Source organism: Penicillium roqueforti, assembly GCF_015533775.1.
Source record: "Penicillium roqueforti strain LCP96 04111 chromosome Unknown scaffold_01, whole genome shotgun sequence".
In the NCBI taxonomy this organism is placed as follows: Eukaryota; Fungi; Ascomycota; class Eurotiomycetes; order Eurotiales; family Aspergillaceae; genus Penicillium; species Penicillium roqueforti.
In genome coordinates this window covers 3,788,937-3,811,401 of record NW_024067565.1, presented here as the reverse complement: position 1 = coordinate 3,811,401, position 22,465 = coordinate 3,788,937, and the positions used below count along the sequence as shown (strand labels likewise).

Sequence of the window (22,465 nt, the reverse complement as noted above, 5' to 3'; positions counted from 1 at the left end):
GCATTTGGGAACTCGAGGGAATCTCCTTCCTTCACCTCTCACCCTCTCTGTTATAAACAACTTAGGTCTTCGTTCAATCATATTACAGCATACGTACTTCTTTTTCTTCTTTATAACAATCAAAATCCGTCATCATGGGTGGGGAAGTTCCCTCTCGCCCCGCTCCTCCAGCTTTACCCCAGTTAGCTGAACGTCCGGTCGGCCAACGTATCAAGAAGATCTATACCGATAGATTGAATCAGTTCACGTCGAACGGCCAGTACGAAGGCCAAAACCTTGTCTCAAAGTACCACGAAGCCACAAACTCGGACGAAGATCATGTCAAGCTCTCTGTTTACTCGGTTCCGGACCTGCAGCGACCGACCTTCAAAGAGGCGACCTCTCAGGAATTCAAGCCCACTCGCATAGGCGCCTCCTTTGGCCCCAGTTGGTCCACACATTGGTTCCGGATTCACCTCACAGTGCCCGAGGACATGCTCCAACGGGAGCATCTAGAGTTCCACTGGGATGCCAACAACGAAGGCCTGATCTGGACAGAGGACGGACACCCGCTGCAGGGCTTGACTGGAGGCGGAGAACGGACCGAGTTTGTTCTCCCAAAACAATGGTGCGATGGGAAAGAGCATACCTTCTACATTGAAATGGCTTGCAATGGCATGTTCGGCAATGCTCCTGGTGGCGATTCGATCCAGCCACCAAATCCCGATAAACAGTTCACGCTCAGCACTGCGCGAATCACCGCGGTAAACCTGGCTGCCCGGGCGCTTTTCTATGATTTCTGGATTATTGGTGACGCCGCCCGGGAATTCCCAGGGGATTCATGGGAGTCGCATGAAGCCAATGTTGTGGCCAATTCTATCATCGATACTTTCATTGCGGGCAACGGAAGCAATGATTCTATCAACGAGGGGCGGAAGGTTGCTAGAAAGTACCTTGGCGACAAAGTAGACTCATCCGATGTTTACGACACAGACACGCAGCCGATAGTTTATGCCATTGGCCATTGTCATATTGATACTTGCTGGCTGTGGCCTTGGGCTGAGACCAAGCGAAAGGTAGCACGGTCATGGTCTAACCAATGTGATCTGATGGAACGATATCCTGAGCACCGTTTTGCTTGTTCTCAGGCTCAACAATTCAAATGGCTCAAGCAGTACTACCCATCCGTTTTTGATCGTGTGAAGCGCTGGGTAAGGAAGGGCAACTTCCAGCCCATCGGTGGGAGCTGGGTCGAGCACGATACAAATATGCCAAGTGGAGAGTCGCTGGTCAGACAGTTCTTGTATGGACAGCGATTCTTCGAGGCAAACTTCGGTAAGCGATGCACAACTTTCTGGTTGCCAGATACGTTCGGGTACTCTACACAGATCCCTCAGATATGCCGCCTGGCTGGGATGAGCCGTTTCTTCACCCAGAAGCTCAGCTGGAACAACATCAATAACTTCCCTCACACTACATTCCAGTGGGTTGCGCTTGATGGTAGTCAAGTCTTGTGCCACATGGCTCCTGCTGAGACCTACACAGCTGAAGCGCATTTCGGTGATGTCAAACGCAGTGTCACTCAGCATAAGTCTCTAGACACGGACAAGTCATCGCTGCTTGTATTCGGAAAAGGCGACGGAGGTGGTGGTCCGACTTTTGGGCACCTCGAAAAGCTGCGTCGATGCCGCGGTCTCAGTGATCAGGTCGGCTCATTGCCCCGAGTGAAAATGGGCGAGTCGGTAGATGATTTCTTTGCAAAGTTGGAGACAAAGGCTGCCTCTGGCACTGATTTTGCTACCTGGTACGGCGAGCTTTACTTTGAGTTGCACCGTGGAACATACACCACTCAAGCGAACAATAAGCGCAATAACCGCAAGGCCGAGTTTTTGCTGCGTGAGATTGAGCTTCTCGCGACATTCGCTACCATCAAGGCTTCTAATGATGGATATCGGTATCCCAAAAAGGAGATTGATGAGATGTGGGAAGGAACCCTCCTTTGCCAATTCCATGATTGCTTGCCGGGTAGCTCCATCGAAATGTGCTATGATGACTCAGACAAGTTGTATGCCGAAATCTTTGAGATTGGAGCTAAGCTGCGAAAGAATGCCCTCAAGGCTTTGGGACTCACTAGCGATGTCACGGGTGGAAATTTCATGGCCCTCAATACCTTGCCATGGGCCCGATCAGAAGTGGTCGCAATTCCTCCAGCAGTGTCCGCATACAATGGATCCAGATATGCTGTGGCTGCTGGTACAACTGGAGTGATGCAAGTTCAGCGGGCTGACTTCAAAACAACCACTTCGGTGACCGTTACTGAGATCAAATCTGGTGTCTTCCGCCTGGAGAACGGTAAACTTAGGGTTGATGTCCATGACGGGGTTATCACATCCTTGTACGATGTGCAAGCCGATAGAGAAATCGTCGCAAAGGACCGCAAGGCTGGCCAACTTGTTATCTTCGACGACAAGCCTCTTTACTGGCAAGCATGGGATGTCGAGGTGTTCCATATTGAGTCACGAAAGGAGTTGCCCGGGGGTAAGACGACCATTGTAGAAAATGACCCACACCGAGTGAGTGTCATGACTGAGACACAGATCAGCGAGAAGAGCTGGATCAAGACCACGATCAGCCTGTCGGCATCCACATCCGATGAGCCCTCATACGTGGAAATGGAGAGCGAGGTGGAATGGCAAGAGACGATGAAGTTCCTGAAGGTTGAGTTCCCAGTTGATATCGTCAACACCGAAGCATCCTACGAGACCCAGTATGGCATCGTTAGGCGCCCGACGCATTATAACACAAGGTATGCACCGACTTCCCATCTCCTTCACAACGATACTAAGTAATATGCAGTTGGGATATGGCCAAATTCGAAGTCTGCTGTCACAAATGGGCCGACCTCTCCGAAAACGGCTACGGAGTCTCCATCCTAAACGACTCTAAATACGGCTTCGCAACATGCGGTAACCTGATGCGCTTATCGCTTCTCCGTGCCCCCAAGGCGCCAGATGCCCACGCCGACATGGGTCGCCACCACATTCGCTACGCAATTCTTCCCCACGCCGGTGCCCTTGATGCCCGAACAATCCGCGCAGGCTTCAATTTCAATAACCCACTCATTGTTGAGAAAGCCGGCCCTAAAGCATCTGCTTCCAATGCTTTGTTTAAATCTCTATCTATCAAGGGCGCGCCATCCTTGATTCTAGATGTTGTCAAGCGCGGCGAGGATGATGTTGACGTTTCCTGGGATGGTGTTCCTACCCGTCCTGGAAAGAGTGTTATTCTGCGTGTCTATGAATCGCTTGGTGGTAAGGCTCGCGGTACCATTGAGACCTCACTGCCCGTGAAGAATGTTTTCAAGTGCAATATTCTCGAGGATGATGAGAACCACGGGCTTGATATTGAATCTGCAGGCGGTCTTTCCGCGATCAAGATTGAGTTGAGGGCGTTTGAGGTCGCTACATACCGACTGCAGCTGTGATTGTAAGAAACGTATTTGATTGGCAGGCTTTAGCCAAGCCCAAAGAGTATCGCAAGGCACTCATCGCATGTACCTAGCTCGTGTCGCATTCAATTTGAAGCAATGAAACAAATGATGTATCCGACAAACGCTGTAGTCTGTATAACTTCGTGATTTACATGATATCGCATCGTAGGTGTAATAAGACGGATAAATCCCATTCCCATTTCCCGCTACGCCCGAAACACGACTCCTCCCAGGAGTCATGTGAAAAGACAAACCAACCAACTCCGAACTCAAGAAAAAGCCAAGCAGATAGATGCAAGACGGGCGCAGAACATAAAGAAGACTGAATCTCGCAAGAAAACTCAGTCTCTGCCGTAGCTGATCTTCAACCGCTTCACAGAAGGCTTGTCCTCGTCGGAAATATCCTCGGTCTGGTTCTTGCCCTTCGTATTCTTCGACCCACCAGTCGCCTTCTTTTTGTTTTTTGATGCGCCGTTCGAGTTCCTCATCCCGGCAGAAACGGTTAGCGGGTCAATCTTCATGGACATGCCGTTTCCAGTCGTAGATGTCGGCGTTGCTGCGTGGGAAGGCGTGGTTTGTACAGAGGAGGGACCTGGGGAATCCTGCAGACACAACAATAATCGTTAGTCCTCAGTTCAAATCAGAAACACCATATGGTAGTTCCATTTTCGGGTCGGTTCAGCATACCATCATGTAACTCGCCGAGCTGCGCGAGAAAACTCGATCCGATTCCGTCACCTGCGCCTTTCGCCTCGACCCGCCCATACTGCTGCCCAGACCCAGTCCCGCGGCGCCGAGACTCGACCCATTCGCAGAGCCTTTGATATAGTTGTCAAAGCCCTTGATGATGTTTCCAGCGGTCGTTTCTTCCAGGTATGACTGTTCGAAGCGGAAGATTTGGTCTTCGAGTTGGGCCTGGGGGAAAGGTGTGTTAGAAACACATCAGAGCAGAACGGTTTACACATTCATAGGGCGATATTGCAGATTCTCAATTGGAAAACATGCTCGCGCAGCGAAATAACAAAATTCCAGAGAGGTAACCACGTCCCGGTCCCTGGAGACGGGAACGCGCAAGGCTGCAACTCACCATGCTCTTATCCATTAAGCGCTTTTTCTGCAGCGTGTCCCGCAGCTCGCGGCGCAGTTTCTCGTAGTAAGGTAGCCCGCGACTCGCGGCATTCTGATCTGCGGGCGCATTCGGTGCTCCTGCTGTTGCGCCGGCTGTGGGCGCTGCAACTCCGGTGGTCGCGGTCGCGGCTGTTGGAGCCGGTGCTGTGTCGGCCATTATTGTGGAAGTGGATCGCAATGGGAAGAATATTTTATGCTAAAGTGACGTATCCCATGCGCAGAATGGGTGAAACAAAGTTGAGATTGGGGTGGATGTAGTGTCAGTGCGTAGTCAATGACCGCGTTTGGGTTCTGGAGAGTTATATCCGCTTGGAGAGCTTATCGATGTTTGTCTTGTTTGCATTCCCCTCCTCTTAATCGTCCGATGATGTGCTTTGTTCGCTCCTCGTACCACCTGCCATCGTACGAGTATATTGTCGTTTATCTTATTTGAGACATAAGAGGTCTCTTGTTACTATTGCATATCTACTCACTACTATTGAAGATGGACCACTCGGACATGGGCCATGGTGATATGGGTCATGGCGATATGGGCCACGGCGATATGGACATGGGCGGGAAATGCAGTATGAATGTGAGTTATAGCCTCGATTCAGCTTTGGTCGTAGTTTACCTTATGCTAATTCCGTATGTAGATGCTATTTAACTGGTCCTCCGAGAATTTGTGCATTGTCTTCCGCAGCTGGCGTATCACCGGTCCCTTCTCCTTCCTCTTGTCCCTCATCGCTATCGTTATCCTTGCTGCGGGCTACGAGGGAATACGATCAGCAACTCGTAAATACGAGGCTGCCCATGCACAGCGGCTAAGTGCGTTCCTGGGAACTTCTGCCACTACTGGGGGTAAGTGATTTGCTCTTTCCATGGACAGTGTCAAGGATACTCTATTCCCAATAATTCCTACTATGTTTTCGTTGGATATCGGGGACATGATAGGGAGATGGTATACTCTGAATGAGCACGCTTCTTATTGATGTCTTGGCTCTCTGCAGACGCTGAGATCGCCGACCCTATCATTGCCAACGGCCTGGCGGATGCAACCAACCACACTCACCACGAAAGCTCACCACTGCTTGTAGGAAGCGAGAACAGAGCGGCATTGGCGCGCAAGGGCAAGCTTATCATGGCGGCTTTGTATGCCATCCAAGTGTTCTATAGCTTCTTCATCATGTGAGTGCCTCCCGGAAACCATTTGGCCCCGTCCTGGCTTGCTGATTTGGTTTAGGTTGCTCTTCATGACGTATAATGGGCCGGTTATGATTGCGGTTGCAGTGGGCGCATTCGTTGGGTACTTGACTTTCTCCGAAGGAACGCCAGCGGCAAAGACAATCGCGTGTCATTAAAGGATGCCCGGGGCATTGACGAATATGCAGACTCAGAGGCAGTGTAGAGAACAATGACCATATGGCAAATTTTGAACTGGTTTTGGATTGGAATTGATGGGTTTGGAAGCCCTTTCCGGCGGAGAATGGTGCTGGTTTGTGGTGGCGACTTCATTGGGTTGCGGTTCAATCACTCTCCATATTGCAGTAATAGTTCATGGGACTTCAACATCACTCCCATCATCGCCAAATCCAAAACTAAATCCACCTCCTTCGGTGTCTTGGGTGTCTTCTGTTTTTCCGTGAACAATATCCTCCCATTTGCGCTTCTTGCCTTCGTTCTTCTTCTGCAACTCATCCCAAGTGTGCTCCAGCAGGTCGGGATATGCCTCGCGCATACCGGCCATAAACCGCTCACACGGATTAACCACATTCTTCCGGAATCCAGACACCTGGTCCGGCTTGTTAGACAAGAAATCTAAAGCAGCGCCGAGATGGCCTCGGGGAACAAAGTTCTGCGTAATAGCGATCGATGGCTCTAGGTTCACGACCAAATGCCACCATCCAGACGGAACGTGTAGGATCTCACCCGCGCCGCAGATACCTTCCACGCAGCCCTGAGTCCGGCGTGCCTCGGCATGGAATCCCAGTAGCCATTCGGCAATGCTCAGCGGAGAAGTCACCTCGCTCTGGTCATCCGACACAAAGACACCCGGAGGCGGAGGCTGTTTCGTGCTGGACGGGAACATAATCCAATACTTGGGACCGCGTATCACGGCGTTCCAAGCGCTGGTGGCATTGGGGTCTTTATGAAACTTGCTGCCGGACCGCTCGGGGCCGATAATCAACCATTGATGATCAGGGCGGTCGTCACCGAGCACGGAGAAGAAGTCTTCAGCGAAGCACGCTGGTGGCCAGTACGATGCGTCGGGTGTGGTTTCTGGAGACCCGACCGACAGTCCCATCTTAGAGACGAAGGACCGATCAAATAGGTACAGCGGGCTCTCGTCGGAGTTATCTGCCATGTAGTCGCCGTAAGTACGCATGGCCCAGTCCACGGCTTCGGCGCGGAACTTGGTCTTCCCATATCGGGCGAGTAATGACCCGACGGTCCAGTTCTTGTATGCTGGCCAGGCCTTGACAGGCTCAGTCAAGATGAATGGTCGGTCGGTCCACTTTGCTTGGAATTCCTCAGGTGACAGGTCTGGAAGTCGTGCGATCTGGTTCCGCGCCGGAATCTTGGAGACATATGGGTCGAGTGAGATATGTGCGCAGTTGAACGGTCGGTATAGAGAGTCGGAGAATAACTGGGAGCAGTCCACCATGGGCACCTTGGAGGCGGGGATATTGAGATATGTTGATCGCCATGTCCCTCGCCAGGTGAAATCTTCTCTTGGGTCACTGCAAGCAGACTTAGTATCTCATGTGTTCATTGGAAGTTTGGGACATTATGATATTGAATAAATGTAGGGCTCTAAGATCTACATGGTTCAACTGGATATGCAGGTAGCTTACCGAACAAACAGCGCTTTCCATAGTTCTTCAGCCCGGGTAAATGCATAGAAAGCCTTGCATGTCCGCCCGATGCTCAATAGGCTTGGCCCATCGAGAGTCTCCAACAACAACAGGATTAGTTCGTCTGGTAGGTGCTGAAAGGTCCCTATGGCATTGCGAAGACTCCATGTAGCCAACAGAGCATTTCCACTTGGCTTCACGCCTAATGGGTGGGAGGGGATAGCCTCCGTTATGATCTCTGCATCGTGTGGTGGTGGATGACTCGACAAGGAGGTGATATCAGGCATGATCTGGCTGGCACTTTAGGGCTTCAAAGACGCGTTTGATGGCAACTGGAAGATAGTTCACCAAATAAATGGGAACATAAGAAACTGAATGGACAGAATCAAAGTCCCTAAACAAAGCAACAACCTGCACCACACCAATCAGTTCAAAAAATGCAATATCATCACTAAGAAGATGTTTTCATGCCCATGTCGCCCACTCTAAACTCGCTTGGGCTTGGCCACCCCCAACACGGCAAGCGGTGAGATTTTGCCCCGTAAAAAAAAAAACGGCGTAGCAAATGGCGCGGCGGTTGTGGCCATTCGATTTTTTCGCTTTTCTTCTCTTCCTCCTCCCACCCCATTTGTGAATTTTCACATCCAACCACATTTTTCAATATTCCCTAGTATCCTGTAAAAAGACTCTTTATCAAGAGTCTGAGGTACTAGAAGTCAACTTTCCCACGCGAATCTACACAAGTTCGCTAAAACTACCCCACCACACCGATCACAGTCAACGCCTGTGATCCTTTCTATCAAACCGCAATCATGGCTGACAAGGGTCTTGAGGATCTTGCCGAGGGTATGTGCTAAGTCTCTGTTACTTTCTGATTAGAGACCCCGCTGCTTGCTGTCGCTGTCGCACGCGCGATCGCATTCAGTATTGGGTGGCGTCGGATACTGAAATGCGTGATGAAGATGGAGGCTAATCTTGCAATTTTCATCAATAGGGCAGATCGAGTCTAACTACGATGAGGTCACTGATTCCTTCGATGCTATGGACCTGAAGCCCGAGCTGCTTCGCGGTAAGTCCCTTTTCGTCTTATCAGGTGGGGTGAAAAAAAAATACTGACGGGATATCAGGTGTCTACGCCTACGGTTTCGAGCGCCCTTCCGCCATCCAGCAGCGTGCTATCATGCCCATCATCAAGGGTGAGTTTCTTTTATTCCAGATTCATTTTTGAAATTTGCGCCTAACCTGTGAGGTCAGGCAACGATGTTATCGCCCAGGCTCAGTCCGGTACCGGTAAGACCGCTACCTTCTCCATTTCCGCTTTGCAGAAGATCGACCCCGAGATCAAGGCCTGCCAGGCTCTGATCCTCGCTCCCACCCGTGAGTTGGCTCAGCAGATCCAGAAGGTCGTTGTCGCCATCGGTGACTTCATGTCCCTTGACTGCCACGCCTGTATCGGTGGTACCAACGTCCGTGAGGATATGAACGCTCTCCGCGCCGGTCCCCAGGTCGTTGTCGGTACTCCCGGCCGTGTCCACGACATGATCCAGCGCCGTGTCCTGTCCACCACCGCCATGAAGCTCTTCATCCTCGACGAGGCCGATGAGATGCTGTCGGTAAGTTGCTATTGTTGATACTCTATGTATCAATCGGTTCTAACTCTTTTTTTCAGCGTGGTTTCACCGAGCAGATTTACGACATCTTCCAGCTGCTTCCTCAGTCTACCCAGGTCACCCTGCTCTCCGCTACCATGCCCCAGGATGTCCTTGAGGTCACCACCAAGTTCATGCGTGACCCCGTCCGTATCCTTGTCAAGAAGCAGGAACTTACCCTTGAGGGTATTAAGCAGTTCTACATCGCTGTTGAGAAGGAGGAGTGGAAGCTCGACACCCTCTCCGATCTCTACGAGACCGTCACTATTACCCAAGCTGTCATCTTCTGCAACACCCGCCGAAAGGTCGACTGGCTCACCGACAAACTCACTGCCCGCGATTTCACCGTCTCCGCTATGCACGGTGACATGGAGCAGGGCCAGCGTGATGTTATCATGAAGGAGTTCCGTTCCGGTTCCTCCCGTGTCCTGATCGCCACCGATCTGTTGGCCCGTGGTATCGATGTCCAGCAGGTTTCCCTGGTCATCAACTACGATCTCCCCGCCAACCGTGAGAACTACATTCACCGTATCGGTCGTGGTGGTCGTTTCGGTCGTAAGGGTGTTGCCATTAACTTCGTCACCGCTGACGATGTCCGCATGCTCCGTGAGATCGAGCAGTTCTACTCCACCCAGGTTGAGGAGATGCCCATGAACGTGGCTGACCTCATCTAAACCCCCTAACTCTTGACGTCTTGATGCGGTTTATGATCGCAGAATCTGCGTTAAAAGTGGCTTTCTGCGTTTCCGCCTGCAGTGTGCCGGGCAAGTGACTGGGGCTATGCTTCCGCATATTGAGTTGACAAGTCGACGCCCCGGCATTTTTCTCGGCCTTTGCTATGGTTCCTATGTCTTGCACTAACGGAGATGAGACACGTTTGCGTTCACCTCTTGCTTCTCCGTTTTCCCTTATTTCTTATGCATTTCCCTCTGCTTTTCCTTGTCTGTATCTAGCTCGCTCTCGTTGGTTAAGGATGCTTCCTCTTCTCGTACTTGATCAATAGAACGGGCCAAAATGTGACATGTTCCTCAAGGCGTTGTCCTTGAATGATATTTAACTTCGTATTCTCTTATTGAATAGATATCCTGGTGTAAGCCTTAACTTCTTACTGTATCAATAACTAGTGTATAAACAGCTTGTATTATTCTACTCTTGCCAGTGGCATACAAGCGTAATTCGAGCCCATTCAACAGCCGGTAGGCCTCTATTATCGTGTGATACGTTTATTCCTAGGTTTTTCGAGCAGTTCCAGTGTCTTGACTGACTCTTGCTCTATCAATATATTTGTCTTCCTACGGATATTAAGATGCTCGGATCATATTCCGATGCTCGGACGAGGGAGCCGACCTCGTGGTTGTGTGATATGTCAATTCTCGGATAACCAGCTGCAATTGAATGAATAGTGCCGTAAAAGACTATCATTGAGTTCTCTAGTGTCAGATATGTAGATGCGTATCTTCCAATCTTTTTTCCTCGTTCAGCGTTTCTCTAGAGAGTGGATAAAGATACAAGCGGTCGGCGCCGTGGGAGTTCTCCGCATCTTTCGGAGAACACCCGAACCTCCGGCCCTCCCACGACATATCTTTCCTTAAATCCTCTTCTTCGTCAATCGCATAACCCCAATTCCCTCCAAAATGGCTTCCGTCCGCGCCAACTGCCGCAAGGTTATGTGCATCGGCCGTAACTATGCGTGAGTTTCCCTGTCTCCGCGCGCCCTGTTCCCTCGGGAGTTCCGACACCGGCGTCGCTTTCTCTTCTCTCGGCCACAATTGCTAACAGCATGGATTGATAGCGATCACATTGCCGAGCTCAATAACACCGCACCCAAGCAGCCATTCTTCTTCCTGAAGCCCGCATCATCCATCCTCGTTCCCGGCGCGGGTCCCGTTCTCCGCCCCAAGGGCGTCAGCCTACACTATGAGGTCGAACTCGGTCTTGTGATCGGTAAGACCGTGCGCGATCTCGATCCCAACGATGAGCAGGGCGCATTGGATGCGATTCAGAGTGAGTACAGCATTCAATCCGGGTCCGAACGGGCATACCGCAGTGTCCACCCCAGCGGTGGACCGGTGGACCGGCTCAAGCAGCAAGTCGCTAATCAAACCATTGCGCTAAACAGGCTACGTCCTCGCTATTGACATGACAGCCCGCAACGTCCAAGATGAGGCAAAGAAGAAGGGCCTTCCCTGGTCCATTGCCAAGGGCTTCGATACCTTCTGCCCTATCTCGCAGGAGATCCCCAAATCGCGCATCCCTAACCCGCACAGCGCATTCCTGCGTCTGAGCGTTAACAACGCCGAGCGCCAAGCTGACTCGACTAGCCTGATGCTGCACCGCATTCCTCAGCAGTTGGCGCATATCTCGCGCGTGATGACTCTGGAGAAGGGTGATATTGTTCTTACCGGTACGCCCAAGGGTGTTGGACAGGTCAAGGCGGGTGATGTTATGAAGGCGTCGATTGAGGTTGACGGGAAGGAGATCGAGGAGGGACGGATTGAGGTTGAGGTTAAGGACCGCGAGGGACCGTATGAGTTCAAGGAGACTTAGATTAACTTATAGAGACTAGAAGTATATAAGAAGTCATCATTTGGGGAGTCCAAAGAGTCGGTATTTCTCCTACCGATAATAAATCCAGCGCCAAGCTTTGAGACAGACGAAATTAATAATATATATAAATCCAGCGAGCCCCGAGTGCCGATATTAATCTCCTCCCAGGTGAAAAACGGACTTCGAATAAGTGCGGGTATGCCAAGACATTGCACTCTTCGGCTCTGATTTCCAAGGACACCAAATATCTCTCTCGGCTCAAACATCACTAGACACATCAAAATGCAAGTCGCAGAGATCCTCTCAGATATCAATTCTCTCCGCGTCTGCGTAAGTATATTGCTTCCTTCTTCACGGCTGCCCAAACGCGTCCAAGCCACGTCTTAAACAAGGGACAGTACTCCACCAGACAATGACAATGCTAACAACCCGGCACAGGGTCATAACGAGGCCCTGGCACTGGTAGATGTGCACAAAAATGGCACAGCCTCGGGTTCAACCAAGTCCGGTAGCGCATTGGCAGATCAGAGCCCGGCAGACGACAAGGCCGATCTTCGTCGTGCAAAGGAGCTGGTTGAGCTACACTATGAGGTGAAGGCAAGACATGCCAATGGAACTGTTGATGAGGGGCTGAGGCAAGCTCGGCAAGATGTCCGGCGAGTTCTGACGGAGCTGTCGACTATCTAGTCACAGTTACTAGGATTATTTTTGTTGGATATGGGCGCGGGCGTTGAGGATCGCAGTTGCTGTTTTTTCTTTCATGATTTATATGACCGATTGCATGGATTTCGGTCGGCTATTATCTCTCTGAATTGCCGATGACTTGTCTTTACCAATGACATTCTCATAATGCATACATGCCCCGAGCCCTCGGAAGGGGAACTGTGAATGACTCAATGAATTTATTGCACCTACGTCGCTCACAACTCTTTCTGTGCGTACTGTACGATCTGATCATGAGCAACTACGCGTCCTTCGGCCGTCTTGCACAAATCTCCAATGGCTATAGCCCGCCTCTGGATTCCTTTATCTTTCAACACTCGCAGCAGGGCCGAAGACAGCTTCGATCCGTCTATACCCGGTGCCACATTGCGGCTTCCGTGTAAGCCAATACCTAGCCACTCTACTCGGGCCGGACAATCGTATGTGTCGAACCACTGGGGCAGAATGACCTGCGGAACACCAGCCCTGGGAAGAGACATCAGCACTTTTCTTTCAATATGTGTGACCCCAAGTATAACCTACTTGCACGCCTCGAAAAATGAGTTCGCTCCTCCATGGTGGACATATGCAAGTATATTACCTCCCTCCAAAAGAGATATAATCTCCGGCTGGATCCATGGGAAAATCCTCACCTTATCAGAACTGACAAGAGATCCGAGAATATTCTTGACCGTCGGAGAGCTTTCCCAGTCATATTTGAGCTTCCACAAGACCTGCATACTAGGAAATTCGCGCAAAACCGCCTGGGTAGCCATCGTCATCTGCAGTGCATCATTTTCCGGAGCTTGAACATGTGACCCGAGACATATCAGAATTGTCGGCTCTTTCAACCATGAATCCAGTGCTGGATCGCTATCTGTAAGTGACGGACATGGCCGGAGGATTGGACCGCAGCTGATGACATTATCCGGGACGTATAGCGGGAAATCCATCTCTTGGAATGAAGGCGAGAGATGTAGATGGTTTTCACAGTAAGGTGCCACGTGAGGAAAGACAGTCTGAATTCCTGCTTTCTTTCGAATGTCCAGAAGATCGCGTAGGGGCTTACCCAAGCGAACCATAAGCCCGAAGCAAAACGCCATGTATATATTCGCAAGGATCAATCTCCATGGTAGAGGGTATGGATATCCCGACCCGGTGCTGAGGAGCAGAAAGTCAGCTCGATACCCGAATTCTAAGAGGAAGATATGAGTTGCGCACAGGGGATATTTCCACAAAAGACCAGCTTTCGGCTGGATAGTTACCACTATATCTTTCAAAGGCACAGGCCAAAGGATCACGATTCGCGTGTCGATACTGCGAGCGGCATCTAGTCCTAGATGCAACAGCGGATCCACAACCACGACGACCGGACGGACATCTTTCAGAATCTCGAGACTGCTTCGATATGACCGTATATACTCATCAGGCTTCCAGCCTACCACGGAGATGTTGATGATGTTACACGCATCACGCGTTCCAGCAAGCCCCGGCCGATGACATATATTCGGTGTTGTACGGGTCACGATCTCGGACAGGGACGGACCTGCGATTGGATGGAAGTGGATGACTTGGTCGTACTCCACTTTGTCGTTTATCGCTTGCACGCGTGCTGATAATTCTTCGAAGGAGGCGATGTGGACTTCGAACTCGCCGCGGTGCAGGAACTCTTCGGCTACTGCGAGTGCTACGTTGGACTGTCCATGCTCGGGGCTTGTGAGGAAGAGGATGCTCTGTTTTGGTGGTGACATGGTGTTCTTCTTTTTTGCCCGGGTCGAAATCGAAAAGTTTGTTGGTGGCCATGGATTTTATTTTATAGGAACATGCCTCCCACTATTATAAGATTGCATTGTCGCATTCTATGAATACTAGCCGATGTATGGTTACTCAAGGATGATTTAAGGGACAAAAAGGGGTACTAATGGCCTAAGTTCTTTCATGTTGGTTCAATAGGGAAGGTAGTAGTCGATTGTCTCATAAATGGCTTAGGTTTAGACAATTTAGACAAGTAGCTTGCGTACCATTAGGCATCCTTAACGAGAATACTTATTCCTGTAGTACTAATGGGAACATGGACCTCAGATAAGTAAGAAGAAATGAACGAATTAATGGTCTATATCCAATTTCCGACCTAAGAATCCAAGTTTTCGCAAGCAGCCAAAAGTGACGGCCAAGCCGACCAAGTTTAGAGAGAGCAAGAACAAGAATGCAGTCCGATAACCGCTCATCCATATCTCTGGGGATTCTAAAGAAGTACTCTGGTCGGGTTTCTGGAGCTGCTGTGTGCTGACATCGTTTGAGATAAGCGCCGTCAGTGCCATGCCTACGGAGGCTCCGATCATTGCCACAGTACAGAGCACCCCCATTGCAAACTCCTGAGTCTCTGAGGGAAAAGACCCAGCGACCAGCATTGTGGCAATTGGGATAACGGAATTTGGTGCCACCGGGTTTAATGATAGGGCAGGCATTGCATATTTCCAGCAAGGCCAAGCTGTGCTCAATGTAGCCATCAAGAGTGGAGAGAAACTAGAAAGTGATATTGCAATGACGAGTATCTGGTTGGCTGTAACACGAGTCAAGAAACGTCCAGTGACCAGACTGCTCAGCGCGGCGGCGATTGGAATTGCCAGATATTGGAAAGAAGATTGTCGAACCGAGAGCCCTTGTACTCGTTGGAATACGAAGATCATAAGCTGCGAAGTAGAGAGAGAAGACGCGTAGACGAAGAAAATAACCAAACCAATGGAAAGAAAATGGCAATTTGTCCAAAGAGAATTCTGAATGTGTTGTGTGCTGTCTCTTTCCCAGCAATCCTGCCAGAACAGGAAGGCAACCACAAGAATCCAACCAAGAGCAAGAGGAATGAAGAGGCCCGATCTGCCAATGTTTTGCACATTGTTTGTGATGACGCTAGTTATTAATTAGCGTTCTGTAAGCATAGACTATCACTGAGAGGGAATACGTACGCCAATGCAGAGAATAGAAGTACCATCAATGAACTAGCCAGCAGAGTTCCAGACCAATCGATACCTTCAGCCAAGTCTGCCCATGGGACGTATTTTGGCTCTTCGGCCTGTTGGGGAATCCTGCAAAATGATAGGAGAAACCCAAATAGGCTCAAAATTGCAGCGCAATGAAAGCCCCATCGCCAACCAACAGTCTCTGAGAGTATTCCACTAAGGACGATGCCTACCCCGGAGCCAATATATTGACTTGCACTGGTACAGGAGAATGCCAAATTGCGCATCTTACCAACTGGAAGATTCTCCCTGTGAATGCTCATTGCAGAAACGAAACACATCGGGTAAGCCACGCCGGACACAAATCTGACAGTAATAAACTGCATGCCAGTTCGAGCAAGCCCGCTAGCCATATGGCAAACAGTCTGTAAAAAGCATCCGCACAGGAATGTTCTCCTACTGCCTAGAACGTCTGCTAAAGATCCTGCCAGCAGGAATGTGCAACCTTGAGCAAGATAGTGCATTGACATTGGCCTGTGGGGTTGTGAGCTTGGCATGTTCTGTGTAACCAGATAGAAAACTGCCGGGGCATTGAGATGTCTCTCACCATAATTCAACTCCGGGGTCTAATCCGAACTCGGATGAGTGTTGTGTGATATTGAGGGCGACGAGGTTGTTTATTGCACTGGCAATAAACAATACCGAGGCAGTGCAAGTTATGATGGTCAATCCATGTTGAGAGTGGGTTTCGGAGTGGGTGAATGGGGACCCGAGAAGCGGCTGATCCTCGGGGATCTGGGGATCATCTAAACAATCGTATTCCAACACGACATGAGGCCTATCTGTTTGCATCATTGAATCTCGAGATGTTTGACATTTGGAAAGGAAAATAAGAGCGAAGAGCTGAAAGTACTGTACTTTCATTAGCCAATCACATGCTGGTCCACTTTTCAGGGTCCCCTTACCTGAGCTGTTATCTCATTGGCTGAATATTTTACGCCTGTCTGTATTTTTCAGTATTTCACGGTATTTTTGGCCTCCCAAGACTAGTTCTGAGACATTGCTAGTGACTACCTCCATGTTCACAGTGGTGCCAACAGTAATCTCAAATTCAAATAGGACTAGTCAAGTAAAGCCCAGAATTAAGACTCAATATAGTTATTCTTCAACGCGCAAATCATCCCCAGGGCCAATACTATGCTATGCGTGCTAAAGATGGCTCAAAGACGTCATGAACATTCTACATTCATTCTCTATCAGTAACTTTTGCTTGTCTGAATTACAGAACACATCCCATGCTTCCAGTCATTATGATGAGGAGGAACCAAAGCACAGCGCCGCTGCAGCTGAATACCTAAGCACATGCTCGCTTATTCTGTATATATAGTTCAAACGAAACCGTAGACCTTCGATCGGCATTTCGTCCGTCTACTTCATATTTCCTAAGAATGACGTTGAGGGAAAAACGCTTTCGACCTGGGAAGGCGCAGGCGTCTGCAATATCGGGTCGCACCAGACGACAATCATTGGACCAGTAAGTAGGTACATCAACTGGGGGTTGTCCTCGGGTTACAAGATTCAAATACAGATCTTCGAAATGATGGATTCGCAGTTCTTGGCTTGGCGTTTGTCCCGCCACGGCTGCCTTTGTTAGACATGATCGAATGTCATCCGCATAGTCTTTGTATTCATCTGTTTTGCTCTTGCAGCGCACTGACCGCAATAGCATGGCGTTTTCAGCTCCGATTCCAATCAGGAATACAGGTAGACCATAGAACGATCCAAATGTGAACGTGTTTAGACTATAAAACGTCCGGCGTGCTTCATCATAAATTTGACTACTTACAGACATAATTGCCAGTGGATTGTTGATGGGGTTATGTTGCATCCAGGTCCCACTTCTGTGGGGGTCAACATCTCTGTCGCGGACACGTTTTTCAATGTATATTTCGTCGAAAGAGAGGAGAAATTTGTAGATTATCAATCGCAACTCTAGTCAATCAATGTGCTCGAGTTAGTCAAAAAAATTCTTTGAAAACATGCATGCTCGCAGTGAGACAACCGGTTACTTGCCGAATGAATAAGGGGACAGAGCGGTAAAAGATAAACAGGTGAACGTACCTAGGGGAAGATCGAGGAACGGAAATGGCTCTTCGCGAAGAAGAACCGTCTCTTCATCAAAGGGAAGATACCATGAATGGAGATGTTGAGGGCCATTTTTCGTTTCTGAAGATCCAGGTTGATATCCACAGTGGCGCCAATAAAAAACATGCTCAATGAACCGGCAGCGAGATATGATTATCTTGGAACATGTCCAGCATTTGTATTTGTGATCGTCACCTGCCTCGTAGTGTGAGTGAAGGCGCTAAAGAGTTTGATTGATTTCCAAGATGTCATGGATTCCGTCAGCCGGAAAACGCTAGGTGCCAGTGTAATTGTTTAAATGATTTCGAAGCGCGGTTTTGTTGGCATATCGCTTCTGACAGAACTGACACACCTGTGCACACCAAGGCATGTTGTCCAGATGAGTGTAGAGAGAAAGTTCCACAGATGCGCAGGCGCTGATAAACCAACCAGATGTTTGTAGGCAGCCGGGTCCTAACTAGGTAGGCATATAGACCTTTACCGCCTTCTTGATATAGGTATACAACTAGGTAACCAATAGAATTGCCGGCAGATTATTCATCGGAGCACACTTTTGCAGTGTGAAGTCTAGGCTGTATGAATAATACAGCACTGAGCTTCCAAAGTTCTCCTGTTGGCTTTAAATTTTGGATCTGGTAAGCCAACTCCTTATCCCTTTAGAACTTCCCCTGGAGGAATCCATTCGGATCTAACCGACTGGTCCATAAATTGTGGGTCCGGCTCGAATCGTGAGCCTAAACCGAGACCTCATTCACCTCTCACACCAGACAGTGATGTACGGGCTATATCACTCAACAGGTGCAAACATATTAGAATTCTTCTGTTCCTACCTAGTTCAGAATGTGGTTCCTGCTGCGCTCATCATCACCACACGGAAAGGCTCTCTTTTACGCTACCTATGCATTCCAGGGATGATATGGATCGCCAGCCGTTTTATCCGTCCTTTTGGCTCGTCCGGCAGTCCAACATGGTGCCAGGCCATAACACAATTTGTCATTGCAACTTTACAGGCAACAAACCTGTTGTTGCTTAATCCTCTAGTCAATTCAGACATCTCGCGCGACGCAAAGAGCACTCGAAAGTCCGGGTCTAAGTTGCTCGCAGCATCTCGCTTACTTACTCAAACCCGTGCCGTCAATACACACTGGCAGGTGAAGAATGTGCCCTCTCATCCAAAGTATTATCTGCGGCGGGGTATGCAGGTCCCAACATGGGGTCGATTTTTGCTGCGACAGCTAGCAATCGTCGCATGGCAGTGCCTAGTGCTAGACATCGTGCAAACGGTCTCGATTCAGCAGGCTAGGGAACGTGGTCTGTATGAGCCCGCATCCTTGGAGGTCAAATGGATTGTGCCGGTCGGACAATGGGCAGAGCGAATAGCCACGCATCTGTCTATTTGGTTTATAGTAAACCGTCTAATCGGTGATCTTGCATATCGAGTACTGTCGATATTTTTCGTTGGAATCGGGCTAGATTCCCCTGCAGACTGGCCACCAGCCTTTGGGAGTATGGCCGATGCATTTACATTGCGCAACTTTTGGGGGTAAGCCATATTTATTTACTAGGATGGCATGATTATGTTAACGTATTTCACAGGAAATTCTGGCATCAATTCATGCGTCAGCCCTTCACTTCTATCAGTAACTTCATCGCGCGAGATTTTTTGCATCTTACCCGATCTTCAATGCTGGAGCGATACACCAACATTTTCATTGTCTTTCTTATCTCCGCAATGTTCCATGTCATGGTTGATATACTGCAGAGCGTTCCGATGGAAAGATCCGGCTCAATGCCATTCTACTTATCGTTTGTCTTTGGGATAATGCTCGAGGATGGCGTGCAAAATATTTGGCAACGGGTACAAGCACCAGAGAACTGGCAAGAGGTAAAGCAATCATCAGGTATTGTCCCGCTTTGGAAGAGAGCCGTTGGAATGGTATGGGTCATGTTATGGCTTGGGATCACCTCGACATGGTACTTTACTCCAATGATTCAATCCACGAATGATGATCTGCGGGTGATTCCTTTCAGTGTCGCAAGATATATCGGCCTCCAGCCACTCATAGGTATTGTCCTGGGTAGTGGAATTGGCATTGCACTTATGTTTGAAGTTGAGCTATGAGACACACAAGCAACTGCTCTCAGAACTGGGATACTGATCGCCGGATAGTTCAGCGCTTTATTCAAGGCCTGCAAACAGGGTTGAGTAACCTTTGACCTGTGATTCAAGAACAACCATCTCTATCATAATTCCACATGAAGATGATGTGACTCATGTGAGTCCTTGATGACTACTCCGGGAAGGGCTCGTGCGCAATCGCATGCCGTCCCCTTCCAAGTTCTTCCATTCTTCACACTTGAGTTGAAATTTCCAGTATGCCACAAAGATCAATTTCAAAGTGTGATCACACGTGTGTCTGTTTGTCCTCCTCTCCGCATGCTGCTGTAGCAGGTTTCAGACGACAAGGCCAACGGCAACGCCTCGCTGCGATCAAAGCAGACCATCAAAGCTTCCCACGAGAAGACAAACTCTTACTTGAAGAAGACGACAGAGCCTTTCCTGCCCCTTTGTTGCTGCCTGGAGATGATCTTGCCGGAGATCCAGAAGACCCGCAGAGCTTTCAAGAATGGCTTGATGAGGAAGACCGCAATCCGGTAACCGAAAAGCAAAAAACGATCTATGTCGTTCCATCTCCTCAAATTGATGCAGATGTTGACTTCGTGGGAACATGGGAAACACCAAAATGTCCAGATCATGAGTCCATAAAACCCCCTAGTACGAAGGATGTCCAGGACTATCTGACTGCGTTCTATCACGGTCTTCCTGTCAAGATGATGCCACCATCTACCTTGAAGTTTATTCCATGGAAAACCCCTAAGAAGAAACCTCAGAAGAAAACAGGCCTGCAATACCTGGGTCTAAAATCCGGCGATGAGTGCGTGCGGGTTCGCTCACGTACCTTGTCAAATGGGGTATATAGGGGCCAAGTCAATCTAGACGATCTTCTCGATGTTGCCATCAGCATTTTACCAAAAGATGCATATGCCCTCTTGATAATTGTGGATTTCGATCTCTACGAGGACGATGATGACGAGTTCGTATGTGGCCGCGCGTACGGGGGAAGTCGCGTTGCCGTGGTATCCAGTGCAAGATATAATCCGATACTAGATTCTATTCAAGATGTCGAGCGTCTCCATGCATGGCCTGCATCTCATTGTGAGAAATCTATGTCTGCATGTGCTTCGGCAGAACCAACTGCCAAGAGACAGAAAAGACCTCCGGTCAATAGCCGAGGATCACAAAAAAATTCGTTTTCGGAGCTTACCGGACCTGTGAAGGATGCAGTATCATTCTACCGCTCCCTCCCAGAGATAGATTCATCGCCTTCATTACTTTCCGCACTCTGGTTAGGTCGCGTTTGTCGGACAGCGAGCCATGAACTGGGTCACTGCTTCGGTATTGGCCATTGCGTGTACTACGCGTGCTCAATGCAAGGCACTGCGTCTATCTGCGAAGACGCAAGGCAGCCGCCTTATCTCTGTCCGGTTGATCTGGCGAAGGTTATTTGTGCCACTTCAACATCTGCGTTGGAACGATACCGGGCTCTTCTGGCGATTTGTGAACGGCCGGGTAATAGTGGTACACATTTCTTCGGACCGTTTGCTACTTGGATCCGAAGTAGGCTAGGTCAGATCGAGAACTCGGCTTGAGTTTCTTGATTAGGATGCTACTCTTTCCTTTGCCATGCAATGATAGAAGACAATGGTGGGGTTTTGGATTTAAATAATATAATCTTTTTCACAAAGTCAGTGTCACCTCGAAATATATATCAACAAATTTTTCGACAACATTGAAAGGGAACATTCTCTAAAAAGACACCAAATTTCCAACAGCCAGTCTTCGTAGTGTATACCGTAATACCGACATGGTATGCAACGTTGCGTCTTGTCTTCATCGGTGCATTCCGTCAACCATTTGACATTATTTCCAATTCGGCAGTAATATTGCATCGGAATATAAATACAGCAATCACATGAAAAGACCGGGCCGGAATTGCAGGAACAGATCGGTTCCTGCTTCTTCCATCTCAGCACAACCGAGCAATCCTTCCGAGTCCTACGCGAGGACGTTGCCATTAGTGATAGTTGGAGTCATCTACCCTGCCAGCAATGTGTCCTAGACAGTGGGGAACTTGCAACCGAGTCATTAGTATGAGAGATTTATTCCCCAATGCACTTCTTTTCCAAAAGCGTGCCTACTTTCCAGATCGGGTGTTGTTTCAAGCTGGGAATTGGGGGCCATCGGCTTCACGATGTCTTGCATTCGGCTCAGCGCAACCCACCCACGGCAAAATTTCGGATAATGCTGCATGATGCTGCATGAAGGCATGAAATTGTTTATAGCTTTGAACTTTGAGGTGTTTCATGAGATCTTGCTGTCAACTGGTGGATCATCGGTTAGCCGTGCGATCGTCGAAAACAAAAATAGCAACTGTTTCAAGGAGGTTGATCTTGCTGGACCGCGGAACTGAGCACTGGGCTGGGGTTTTCTTTCGGTTGATCGTAAGGTAACTAAAACATCCGACACTCTCCGAGGGGGTGGGGAATTATCGGTGCAACATATGAGAGATCGAAGTCTTTAGTTTGGCGTTTTTACACATTCTGCGATTTCAATAACTAACTATCACAACCAGACTGAACTTTAGTAAAAAAGCCAATAGATAGCTCGTCGTATCTATGGAATATAGTTCTGATATTATTCTCGGCCAATCATTCCGAGCGAAAGACTAACACAACTAAGAAGAAAGGCGTCGGACTAGTTGAACCTTACCGAATGGGGAACTTTACATTTTGGAATCATTTTCTTTGTTCTAGACCGGATGTTGTCTTTACCACTCGTATGTCCGATATTATTAAGAGTTGCGTTGGCAAAACTAGGATTATTGCATGGAGGATCAGGGGGGCTATCGACTCAGGGATGACAACACGTACTTTGGATATTTGAGCTCGGCCATTTTCACCGCGATATTC

At 49.1% G+C, this 22,465-nt stretch overlaps 11 protein-coding genes across 11 annotated transcripts; 7 read left to right on the top strand and 4 right to left on the bottom strand.

Moving 5' to 3' along the window:
- Positions 1-134: 134 nt before the first annotated feature.
- Positions 135-3,463, top strand: ams1 (alpha-mannosidase; the record flags this gene model as incomplete). The annotated part of the gene is made up of 2 exons (XM_039068813.1): positions 135-2,785; positions 2,836-3,463. 2 exons carry the CDS (start codon positions 135-137, stop codon positions 3,461-3,463), a joined length of 3,279 nt encoding a protein of 1,092 aa, XP_038933046.1.
- Positions 3,464-3,810: 347 nt separating this feature from the next.
- Positions 3,811-4,754, bottom strand: LCP9604111_497 (chromatin modification-related protein EAF6/MEAF6; the record flags this gene model as incomplete). Its single annotated transcript, XM_039068812.1, has 3 exons — positions 3,811-4,071; positions 4,157-4,384; positions 4,557-4,754. 3 exons carry the CDS (start codon positions 4,752-4,754, stop codon positions 3,811-3,813), a joined length of 687 nt encoding a protein of 228 aa, XP_038933045.1.
- Positions 4,755-5,081: 327 nt separating this feature from the next.
- On the top strand, positions 5,082-5,937 carry LCP9604111_496 (low-affinity Cu transporter; the record flags this gene model as incomplete). The annotated part of the gene is made up of 4 exons (XM_039068811.1): positions 5,082-5,171; positions 5,233-5,437; positions 5,587-5,764; positions 5,820-5,937. 4 exons carry the CDS (start codon positions 5,082-5,084, stop codon positions 5,935-5,937), a joined length of 591 nt encoding a protein of 196 aa, XP_038933044.1.
- A 194-nt stretch (positions 5,938-6,131) lies between these two features.
- On the bottom strand, positions 6,132-7,718 carry LCP9604111_495 (putative F-box and JmjC domain protein; the record flags this gene model as incomplete). Its single annotated transcript, XM_039068810.1, has 2 exons — positions 6,132-7,317; positions 7,432-7,718. 2 exons carry the CDS (start codon positions 7,716-7,718, stop codon positions 6,132-6,134), a joined length of 1,473 nt encoding a protein of 490 aa, XP_038933043.1.
- Positions 7,719-8,243: 525 nt separating this feature from the next.
- Positions 8,244-9,754, top strand: tif1 (putative eukaryotic translation initiation factor 4; the record flags this gene model as incomplete). The annotated part of the gene is made up of 5 exons (XM_039068809.1): positions 8,244-8,277; positions 8,426-8,500; positions 8,559-8,627; positions 8,686-9,044; positions 9,101-9,754. 5 exons carry the CDS (start codon positions 8,244-8,246, stop codon positions 9,752-9,754), a joined length of 1,191 nt encoding a protein of 396 aa, XP_038933042.1.
- A 960-nt stretch (positions 9,755-10,714) lies between these two features.
- LCP9604111_493 (fumarylacetoacetate hydrolase family protein) lies at positions 10,715-11,627 on the top strand (the record flags this gene model as incomplete). Its single annotated transcript, XM_039068808.1, has 3 exons — positions 10,715-10,770; positions 10,873-11,084; positions 11,200-11,627. 3 exons carry the CDS (start codon positions 10,715-10,717, stop codon positions 11,625-11,627), a joined length of 696 nt encoding a protein of 231 aa, XP_038933041.1.
- Positions 11,628-11,909: 282 nt separating this feature from the next.
- On the top strand, positions 11,910-12,314 carry LCP9604111_492 (uncharacterized protein; the record flags this gene model as incomplete). The annotated part of the gene is made up of 2 exons (XM_039068807.1): positions 11,910-11,957; positions 12,066-12,314. The coding sequence occupies 2 exons, from the start codon at positions 11,910-11,912 to the stop codon at positions 12,312-12,314; spliced, it is 297 nt and encodes a 98-aa protein (XP_038933040.1).
- Positions 12,315-13,449: 1,135 nt separating this feature from the next.
- Positions 13,450-14,080, bottom strand: LCP9604111_490 (glycosyltransferase family 1 protein; the record flags this gene model as incomplete). The annotated part of the gene is made up of 2 exons (XM_039068805.1): positions 13,450-13,524; positions 13,595-14,080. The coding sequence occupies 2 exons, from the start codon at positions 14,078-14,080 to the stop codon at positions 13,450-13,452; spliced, it is 561 nt and encodes a 186-aa protein (XP_038933038.1).
- Positions 14,081-14,434: 354 nt separating this feature from the next.
- LCP9604111_489 (uncharacterized protein) lies at positions 14,435-17,560 on the bottom strand (the record flags this gene model as incomplete). The annotated part of the gene is made up of 6 exons (XM_039068804.1): positions 14,435-15,239; positions 15,296-15,823; positions 15,897-16,084; positions 17,136-17,281; positions 17,411-17,440; positions 17,482-17,560. The coding sequence occupies 6 exons, from the start codon at positions 17,558-17,560 to the stop codon at positions 14,435-14,437; spliced, it is 1,776 nt and encodes a 591-aa protein (XP_038933037.1).
- A 647-nt stretch (positions 17,561-18,207) lies between these two features.
- Positions 18,208-19,556, top strand: LCP9604111_488 (wax synthase family protein; the record flags this gene model as incomplete). Its single annotated transcript, XM_039068803.1, has 2 exons — positions 18,208-18,977; positions 19,031-19,556. The coding sequence occupies 2 exons, from the start codon at positions 18,208-18,210 to the stop codon at positions 19,554-19,556; spliced, it is 1,296 nt and encodes a 431-aa protein (XP_038933036.1).
- Positions 19,557-19,810: 254 nt separating this feature from the next.
- LCP9604111_487 (uncharacterized protein) lies at positions 19,811-21,145 on the top strand (the record flags this gene model as incomplete). Its single annotated transcript, XM_039068802.1, has 1 exon — positions 19,811-21,145. The coding sequence occupies one exon, from the start codon at positions 19,811-19,813 to the stop codon at positions 21,143-21,145; it is 1,335 nt and encodes a 444-aa protein (XP_038933035.1).
- Positions 21,146-22,465: the final 1,320 nt, after the last annotated feature.